The following is an 11,289-nucleotide window of genomic DNA, read 5'->3' as shown; positions in this document are numbered from 1 at the left end:
CAATGATGGTGATACATGGCTGTGTGTACATAATGTATATACAACTCGTCTAAACATCAACCCAACAATGTTAGATCTGTAAATTATATATATATATATATATATATATATATATATACATGTAAAACAAAATGTAGGATCTGGAAACTAGCTGCACATAGTTTATATCAATCTGATTGATTTTTGTAAGTTCATGTATCCTGTGATGAGATTTGTTACTGGAACTTTATCAAGGGAAATTTTTTCAGTCCTCACATTCCCGAAAAAGGTTGGAATCAATTAAAAATCTTAGAGGACTTTCACAAAAATTGAAAAATGGAGACCTGCAGTTCAGTGGTACACAATAACAAAAAGTAAAAATATATTGTTATCAATAAACTCATCATAGGTACCAGGACTAAATTTTATATATACGCCAGACGCGCGTTTCGTCTACAAAAGACTCGTCAGTGACGCTCGAATCCAAAACAGTTTTTAAAAAGCCAAATAAAGTACGAAGTTGAAGAGCATTGAGATCCAAAATTCCTAAAAGTGTTGCAAAATACAGCTATGGTAATATATGCCTGACGTAGAAAAGCCTTAGTATTTCAAAAAAATCAAAAAATTGTAAACAGTTAATTTATAAATATAACAATTTCAATGATAATTTATGTCAGCACAAAAAGTGTTGACTACTGGGCTTGTGATACCCTCGGGGAAATAAATCTCCACCAGCAGTGGCATCGACTAAGTGGTATTGATTTGGCTCGTTTAATTTTCATAAAATTTTGTCAAAGTATTTACTTATTAAAACGTTAAGCTCCTGACTTTACAGAGTTATCTCCCTGTAGTGTTAGGTACCACCTTAAATCATGTATGTACCTTTTGTATCTTTGGCCTCTCTTTCAGACAATTATTGAATCAAACCTTGAATTCTATTTATTTCTATGATACTTATAATATGCCTATATATTTAAAGCATTTTCCTATACATAATTTCGTTTTTTTCAGTGTCTATGAGCATCAATTGTAAACGATCGTAAACTAGTATCGTTGTTAATCACTGTTTGCCTCGACGAGAACAGCATATTTTTCCAATTACTTATTTTTTTCAACAATCAATCCGTCCGATGAATTGAACGGATAATGAACAAATCATTTCATTAATCAATTTTGCAAAAAACATAAAGTTTTCTCCGACCAAAAAATGATTTACCCTTATAAAGTAACATTTTAAATGATAGAACATAATCACACTTGTTGAATTTGGGCAGAGATTTTGTTTAAGGCTACATAATGTGAAGTGTTTTCCTCGTAATAAAGAAAAAACATGCATGAAAGTATTATTCTTAATATTACAAGTGTTTGACGACATAAAGCTAGCCAACCAAGATAAAATATAATTAACTAAGAACATTTGAAAAAAAATCGGAAATGAATACAAAGTATTTACAAACACATGACACAATTTAGGACAATTGAATGAAATATAAACAAAAATTTGAAATTTTTTATAAAACTAACAATATGAACGAGTTCAATTTCATTTTTTTGTTCAATGTTTTTTTGTGTATCATAGCTCAAAAAGGTGTCAAAGAATTGAAAATAACAAGGAACGGCGATGAAATCTGGACTTGATACTAACGTACGAATAAAACCTAATCTTTTGAGTGGACTACATTTCTATTGGAGCATGTTGCTACCTATACAGGACTATTTGAGAATTTTTATGATAAGACTATCTGTAAAGGCGACTTCACAACATGTTCGTGTCAATAATTCTGGGCTTGGTAGTTTTCATCAATGGTAAGTTGTACTGATTTGTAGACATACACATATCATTGAATACAGTTTTAAAAAAGTACATTTTTCTTGTTATTTAAAGAAAATCGTTACCGCACAACACGATATCCACAAGGTTACAAGAGCTCAATTATTCGTAATGCATTTCCATAGGATACCACTGATGTTCAGTATTTTGTCTCTCGAAGACTACACAAACTAGTGGAAAACGGGTAGCAGTTCCTGTTACAAGAAATGCCAGTGTTGTATTACACCCAATAAAATATATAGGGTCATGCGGCAAAAATTGACTTACAATGCAGTTGAAAAAAATCGTCTATTTTTTTTTCGCTTAATGAAAAAGGCATATTTTTAATGGCTCCCACGTGCAGATATGGAAGATATTTTCTATACTTCGTAAAATGTGCTGCAATTTTTAAACCCAATTTGATAAGTTTTCGATTAAATGTAATTCCGATCCTGTATCATCCAATCAGCAGCCGTATATGATTCTATTCTGAGTACCAACTTGCCGGTAAAATGTAAACAAAGAATTGCGCTATTGTAACCACAAGTGCTTGACAGTTATATGTTTACTTAATGGCATTTAATGTTAGATTTATTGCCCTAACTACTTGAACTGTTTAATTATAACCAACGTTTATCTATTGGGAAGAATTTTAGATTTTTGAAAATATAAGAATTTTTATAAAATGTTGCAGAGCTTTATAGATTTTTTTAAGAACTTTCTGCAAATTTCAATATCTTTTAACCATAACAATGACATATTCTTCAGTATAACTGTCGTAAACTCCACCGGTAATAAGGCAATGCCTCGTTCTCTTTAGTGTTTACAATTAAGCCCTCAATTATACTCGAACCAAAACATAATTTTTTTTGGCAGTTACCGTCCTTGTTTCAACTGGCAATACAGTAATGGATAGTCTGTTGTATTCACAGTATAGCACCTAATTAAAATAATTCAAAAACAAAGATATAATAGTATCATACTGTCTTCACAAGCCCCGGCTTCGACTCGAATTATAACATTGAATATTAAGTCTTTTGTTTTTACAATAAGAGATTGAAAACCATCATCATGTTTTAAACCAGCTTGGTACAAACTCAAAACATAAAACTATTTTAGATCGAAATCATGATAATTTGTCTCATAGTGTGGGCTATATGAAGAAATCTAAGGATTTGCGAGAATGAAGTACAAATCGGCCGATTACTAGTATCTCTATATATATTATACAGTTATTAACTTGACGTCGTGTAATTTTGACCTCATGTACAGTTGTACCTGTCAGGGTGTCCTATGTAATAAAGTATTATTATTACCGAATAAAGGTTTGAGCAATTTTTTCAAACCTTAACACGAACATTAAAATTACAATTCAGATATCACCTGTTTGGCACCTCCCTTAACAGATGAAGAAAAGAGGTTTGTTTTTTATAATATTTTACGCAAATTTGATTAGGTATTTTTATATAATTCTTTCCACAGTGTTAGAAGACATTACCATCAGGTTTATAAATTAATTTAAATGCAATTAAAAGATCATTGGAAACCACGCATTGCTAACTGTGCATGCTATTATAATGGCCTTTGTCATAGTTTATTCTTACGCAAAGACAACCATTATTGACAATGAATCAGAAATATGCACGAAGGAGATCATACAATAATTTTAAAAAATATTTTTCTGAAAAAAAAGTAAGGATTGTTTTCTGTTTATATCAGACGTAAAGAACTAACTACACAATTTGTCCTTTTTTGTGTGATTTTGCTTTCTTCAAAGGGAATCCTGGATGTGACAACGGCGACAAGGGCATATAAGTATTGTGTTAAGTTTAAATTGCGTTTGATTTACCACAGCAGTCTACATAATAACTACATAATGTTTGCAACACTTAGTGCGTTTTCGGTGTAATGGCAAGGATTTTTTTCAGCTACTAGGTTGTTCGATACAGTATCAAAATTATAAATGTTTTATCAAAAGGTTTAATGCATTGATGTTCGATTATTTCAGCTATTTGCACGAGGATGATAAAATACAACTCCCGTTGACCATCCATCATAGAGTTAGTTTCAAAAGCCGTTATGTCGATCATAGGGGTCACATTTATACAAGAAAGCCATCGAGTCCGACAGTCACTGTTCAGGCTACTACACATGTATCTGATTTAGCTTTGATGAAGGTAATTTTGTGTACTTTGGTTTATATACATTTTTTTCCAATCAACTGATGAATATAAAATTAAACAACATGAGCCAAGTGATGTTCTAAAATAAAATAAAAGATGAGTTAGTCAAGAAATACCATACAAATAAATGACATTATAAGCATTCGCTCTGTGCATACAAGAACGGCGGGGGGGGGGGGGGGGGGGGGGAGGGGGCCGAGTTGTTTCTACTATAATCACTAGCCAGTCAAAACTGAGGTTGTGAGTTTGAACCCCGATTGTCCGGGTTCACTCGACTCGAATCTTGATTGACTAGGATTTTAAGTTTTCCTATCGAAATACGGTGGTTTTCTACAGGCACTCCGGCATCCTCTTTCAAAAAACTCGCCGCATCGAAATAGCCCAAAAGCGGTGCTTAAAAGTGGGGTTTAATCACAGGAAAAATCAAAAGAAATCAAAATCCTACAGCAACGAATGGTGTGGTTTTCCAGTTATGTTTAATTAATTATTGGATTGTCGACGAATTATCATCAAAGTATTATAACTTTGGTTATAAATGATAAAATGATAAAATAATAGCTTTATCTAAATTCGGAATTTGACAAAACACGTATATCTCAACAGCGTTTTTCATCTTGTTTCGTTACTACAGGCAGCTCAAACCGTTGCCCATATGGTTCGACATACACCGTTAGATGTGTTCATGGGAGTAACACGCAGTCATGGAGTTGGTATATTTACTAAGCAAGAATCTCTTACTGTTTTTCCAGAAAACCATCGTCTAGCTGATACAGCAGCGTGTCACAGTATGTCAAATATACTATTAATGTATTACCATTTTATCAGAAAGAGAGCCCGTTCTGATTTCTGGTCAGGCTTTGATTAGACTTTTTGTACTTATATGTTTATAAGCGCTTCTTTTTTAATAAGATTTTAATTTAAAGATATTATCGTTTCAAGCATCCTAAAGAGACATCTATGGTCGACCTGCACTTCAGGTGCAAAACATAATTTTGCGGATAATAATGTTAAGAACACTGGATCGATACTTCTGCTCATGAACTATTTATTATGAAGTCAATACATCCTAACTGGCATAAAAATAAGAATAGTACGCTATTTAAATTTCCTATTACAAACTTTGAGAACATATTTTAAATTAAGGAATATATCTCCCTCAAGTAGGCTCTGATTCTTGTCCGGTTTAGACTTACCTTTTGTTTATAAGCCTCTCATATTTTTCAATGTTTTGGATGTTCAAAGATTTTGGCCTCATGAATCACTAAAGAGAACTTCATAGTCAAAATCTGTATCTTGTGCAGAACGACAATTGGTACTGTTAATGTTCTTGATTATGATATTTTAGGGTAGATACATCTGCTTGGTGACTTTTAGTACTCGAAGGTATATTTTTTTATATTCAATTCGGGGTTTTTTTTTTATTACTTTGAACCAACGTATTTTCTCGATTTATTCTGACTGGACTGATTTCGGCTATTATTCCCCATCACCCAAATCAATTATGAACTAAACTAGTTTTCTACTTTTTTGGTCAGATAAATGTGATGGTTCTTGTAAACACACATGCACGTTTGATGGTCGAAAATACCAGGAAATCGCTGGAGTAACCAACAGTAGGTCTGTAGCACTGGATGATACTGTTCTATGCAATTCTCATGATCCCTACAGACACAAGCTTAATGTTGTTTCTCACGAGTTCGCTCACCTGCTACACAGATATATGCCCAGCTCCTACAGAAATAGGGTAAGCTTATACTATTTTCACTAGCAAGTGACTGGATTTGTAAATAAACGTATCAAGTAAACATGTCCTTTACCAAAACAAAATGAAACCAAGTATCTACTACAGGAATATATTTATATAATTAGTGTACTATCCCACTTAGTTTTCCAATAACGTAAAATATCTTTTGACTTGTTTTTTATTTTGAATTACTAGTAGTCTTCCCTACATGCACGCATATGGATTACTAAAGCTTGATGTGAGCTCAATAAACAAAAGCATATTCTTATGTCATCATCTAATAAATTTGATTGTTCATATCATATACGATATTATACCAGCTTCCATTCAGAGTTATCGATCCTTGCTGTGAAAGAGCAAGGACCGATAAATCTGCACGGAAGATTGAATATTATGTCGTCATCAAAAGATAATACTGTCAGTTGACTCGTATATTGAATACTCGTATAACACCATGACACCCTATTAAGTGCAGCTGGCAAAGAGTATATAGAACAAAAATTTATCAGTTCCACTGTTCGTTAATTGGGATTTACCGTTAAATGTTATTTAATAATTTGATATATTACAATTATTGTTGTATAATCATGAAAGTTTCTCATCGAAGCGAAAGGCAATATGATATCTCACACACAATTCGAAGCTAAAGCCTATCATGAAAAATATATATATTAATGACATGTTTAAGTTTTATCACTACGTAAGGTTTGAATTTATCAGTACTAAATTAAGATTCAAATAACAACGAAAACTTGAAGTATATTGATAGCGATGCAGATTGCTAATGTTCTTCCCAGTTAAACCTTTTGGAAGGAGAGCGACTTAGAATCACCTTTGTATATTGGAGTTATAATATTCATTGTATATTTAATTATTGCATGGAAATAAGACCAAAGGGTTGTTTAAACCCTTAAACATCAAAATAAGAAGAAGCTTAATTATTTTATAATTATTTTCGTGTAAAAGGTAAAATAACAAAAATACCAAACTCCGAGGGAAATTCTTCAGTGAAAGTCCATTCGTAAGTGGTTAAAACAAAAGCTTAAACACATCAAATGAATGGATAAAAACTGTCATATTCGTGACTTGTTATAGACATTTCCTTATGTGGAAAATGGTGGATTAAACCTGGTTTTATAGTTAGTTGAATCGCGAACTTGTATGACAGTTGCATAAAATTCTATTATATTGACAACGATGTGTAGACATAGCTCACAGACATAATAGGCAGATTTTTCAAAAATAGAGGCAAACGATTAATAACAAACACATAAAGCAACTGATAATGAAAACCATTTCTCTCACTTGTTTCTGCAGATATTATACGCCTACAATAATGCCAAACAGCATCATACTTGGACAACATCATATGCTACAGCCACAGTAAATGAGTACTTTGCCGAGGGCACTACTTCCTTCTTCATGACGACTGCAAGTACCAAAAATGCTGGGGGAATGGATCTGTAAGATAATTTGTGTTTCCTATAATTTGTTGTATAAATATGTAAATGCGAATACAAGGGCAAGGACATGTTGGATAAATGTCAATGAGACAGCAGCATGTTTTAAGTAATTATCAATGCGTTGAAATTCAGGTAAAAAAGAAATTAAATCAACAACAAATTAAAAAAAAATTAACACAATTTTTGAAAAAGTAACATTAAACTTTCTTCTTAAATTTCTGTGGGTGTGAGTTATCTATTAAACGAATCAAAAATATTTCTTTCTTGTGATCATTTTGTTAAATGGCTTCCTGTGTTGATTACAACTTGATCAATTGAAATCTTTTATTATTTGGTAAATATGTTTGTTGGTAATGTATGATGTTTTTGTTGCAATTCTTTTCTTTCTGTGTAGTTAGTGTCTTTAGTAGAATAAACCCTTTTGCATTGTGTATCCTTGGAATTATACAAATATGAATACGTTATTCATCTCATTCAAAATTATTATTTCAAAAATGATATTTCAAAAAGTTATTACATATCATTTATTCTTGTGTCATGTTTGTCTTGGACATTTCAGATGTAACCACATGACATCTGTATGTGTTAATGAAATGGTCGCTCGTGATCATTTGAAACATCAGGATCCAGAATTGTATGATATTTTACAAAAAGTATATACCAACGGCCACCCATCAACACCAAGTGGTCTCAAAACGTGCATGTAAGAAATAAAAACAATTAAACCATCGTGGTATTCTTCATTATTAGAAATAAGCCAAATATATGCACAGAGTGGTTACTTTTATATCAGCAAGTTATGTTCTTTGATAGTTCTCATTTAAAAACTTCGATAAATTACAACAATAAAACAGTACTTGATATTGTAAATTCAGAAATTATTGCGATGTTTTTAACATTGCGAAAAATGCGAAAGAGTTCTAATCGCAATAATTAAAACTCGCATTTGAATTTATAATATGAATTACACAGGATTTATATCGCAAAAATAAAAATTAATTTTTCATGTTGATAAAAACGTCATTTTATGACATGGTGAAATTACACAATAATAGTCTGTCTTTACCTTTAATATGTTTCAACCTTAGCAACGATAAGAGTTGGTTTAATCGACCGTCTTTTTATTTGAACTTTCAAATTAATTAAAAGATTTATGTGAATCCTTGAAATTGAGGAATGTACAAAATGTAATATGAACAGTTATAGATTGTCTAGATAATAGTTTTGGAATTACATTTTATCCCTTCGTCATTTTGTGGTCCTTTATAGCTTGCTGTTCGATAGGAACCATGAATTCCGTTCGTATACTTTTTATACATTGTGACTTAGATTGAAAGTAGTCTCATTGGCACTCAAACCATATCTTATTATTTAAATTGTTAAACCATGAGAACCATTAAATAAATTGTAAATATGAATAAATTTAAATGTCATCTTCTCTCTTCCACCAACAGTCCTCCTCAGTCTTATTCCTTTTCATTGAACCTTTTAATTCTACTATATAAAAAAAAAGATGAGGTATTATTGTCAATGAGACAACTCTCCACAAGAGACCTAATGACACAGAAATTAATAACGATAGGTTACCGTAAAGCCTACAACAATGAGCAAAGCCCATACCGCATAGCCAGCTATAAAAGACCCCGAAAATACAAATGTAAAACAATTCAAACGAGAAAACCAACGTTCTAATTTATGCAACACAAATGAACGAAAAACAAATATGTTATATATCGACAAACGACAACCACTGAATTACAGGCTCCGGATTTGGGACAGGCATATATATACAGAATTTGGCAGGGTTAAACATGTCAGCATTATCCCAACCCTCCCCATAACCTGGACGTGTAACAGTACACCATAAGAACGAACAATACAAAGTAGTTAAAAATGCTTCTACAGTCGTTAATATCTGTGTCATTTTGGTGTCTTGAGGAGAGTTGTCCCATTGGCAATCATACCACATCTTATTTTTTTTTTATATTAACTCATCATATGGTTACAAATAGAAAACATCTCATCATGTGACTTTGGCCTGGAGCATTATGGACGAAACATTGTTCTCGAAATGCGCATCTCATGCAGACAAATTGGTACCGTTTATGTAATTGCCTTTATAGATCTAATAGTCAAAATTTAGATATATTTACCTTGTAGATGTTAATATTGTATATCTGCACACAGTTGCAATATACAGTCGGATAAATATTACAATATAGATAAAAAATATGTACTTTTATATGTGGAGCAGCAATATTGTTGATGATGACCATCATTTTAATTTAGAAAGAAAATTAAAAGGTATTTGTTGTTAAAAAAATATTTTTGTCAATATAATGGATTTATGTATAACTAATGGGTTAGCTAGCTTTAAAACGAGGTTTAAATAAACTCATCATAGATACCAGGAGTGAAATTTTGCATTTGTGCCCAACCCTTTTCTATATAAATACAAAAACAGCGAGGACAGATGGTTTCCATTCGTAAGATGCGTTTAAGGTTTTGATTTTGTCATTGGATAATTATAAAAAAAGAAAATGGGGAATGATTACCAATGAGACAACTCTCCACAATAGACTAAATGACACAGAAATTAACAGCTATTGGTCACCATACGGCCTTTAACAATGAGTAAAGCCCATACCGTATAGTCAGCCATTAAGGTTCTTTCCGATTTCCCTGGAGTTCAATATATTTGTTTTTTACTTTTTTGTTCTAGATAATCAAAAGAGGGACGAAAGATACCAAAGGGACAGTCAAACTCATAAATCTAAAACAAACTGACAACGCCATTGCTCAAAATGAAAAAGACAAACAAACAACAGCACACAAGACACAACATAGAAAACTAAAGAATAAACAACACGAACCCCACCAAAAAACTAAGGGTGATCACAGGTGCTCCGGAAGGGTAAGCAAATCCTGCTCCACATGTGGCACCTGTTGTGTTGCTTATGTGATAACAAATCTGGTAAATAGTCTAATTCGGTAGGTCACATTCATGAAAGGGAAGGGGATTGCAGTTACGACGTAAGGAACACATCCGATATCATTTGTGAAACGGTTATTCCATAACGGTCAACCAACTCGTGATGGCGTCCGTAAAATTTACGAAGGGATGATTTCAACTTCACCATTTGGAACTCTTGGTTTAATAGCTTCCTAGTGAGCAGCAACCCTCTATCAAGAAAATCGTGATAGGAAATGCAAGCACGGGAATATCGTATCAATTGGGAGATATATACCCCGTATGCAGGTGCTACTGGAATGTTGCTACTTAGAAATGGAAAGTTCACAATTGGAAAGCTGAAGTCAACTCTTTTGTCGTAAAGTTTTGTTTTCAACCGATCCTCATTGTCAATTTCTAGATGTGTAAGTAAAGATATGAGGCCGACTTAACTGTATCTGTAGTATCTTTTATCTCTAGCTCGATGGGATAGATGCGTTCCACATAGTCACCAAATTTTGAATTATTTAGTGAAAGAACATCATCTATATAGCGGAAAGTAGAGTTAAAGGATATTGTTAACTTCTTATCTTTCTTCATAAGGCGTTCCTGCATGAAGTCAGCCTCGTAATAATAAAGAAACAAGTCGGCAAGTAGAGGGGCACAGTTTGTTCCCATTGGCATGCCGACAGTCTGTTGAAAAACACGTCCTTCGAACGTAACAAATATGTTGTCAATCAAGAAATCAAGCATCTTGGTAATATCAGTTTCAGAGAATTGTTTGTTTGAATCAGAGTGGTCCTTTATAAAGTAGGATTTATCCCTCCTAAGACAAGACACTTGTATCTACGTTGACCATTCTTTTTTATAAACCGAAGCAATACCAACTCTTTCAATTTTTCTCTTAGTTTGGAATGTTGAATACTAGTGTAAAGAGTAGGAAAGTCAAATGTTTTAATACTGTTACAAGATGAAAGAGAGTTAGATTGTATGTACTCTAAAAGATCTTTTTTTAAAATTGTTAAGTATCCACATCTGATTCACGCCACCTCTAGAATACTAGTAGGCAGTTTCACAATAACTTTGAAGCCGTCTTTGATTGCTGTTAAAATAGATGTTAATAGTTTAGAAAGAGGTTTTGTTGAGCACTTGGAAGACCC

At 32.6% G+C, this 11,289-nt stretch overlaps 1 protein-coding gene across 1 annotated transcript; it reads left to right on the top strand.

The window, feature by feature from the left end:
• The first annotated feature begins 1,676 nt into the window (after positions 1-1,676).
• LOC143063756 (uncharacterized) lies at positions 1,677-7,908 on the top strand. The gene is made up of 7 exons (XM_076236119.1): positions 1,677-1,785; positions 3,166-3,208; positions 3,798-3,966; positions 4,604-4,757; positions 5,508-5,716; positions 7,034-7,179; positions 7,739-7,908. Exons 1-7 carry the CDS (start codon positions 1,743-1,745, stop codon positions 7,884-7,886), a joined length of 912 nt encoding a protein of 303 aa, XP_076092234.1. The 5' UTR covers positions 1,677-1,742; the 3' UTR covers positions 7,887-7,908.
• The last annotated feature ends 3,381 nt before the right edge of the window (positions 7,909-11,289 follow it).

This window comes from Mytilus galloprovincialis, chromosome 2, assembly GCF_965363235.1.
Source record: "Mytilus galloprovincialis chromosome 2, xbMytGall1.hap1.1, whole genome shotgun sequence".
NCBI classification, from domain to species: domain Eukaryota; kingdom Metazoa; phylum Mollusca; class Bivalvia; order Mytilida; family Mytilidae; genus Mytilus; species Mytilus galloprovincialis.
This window is presented reverse-complemented; position numbering and strand designations above follow the sequence as displayed.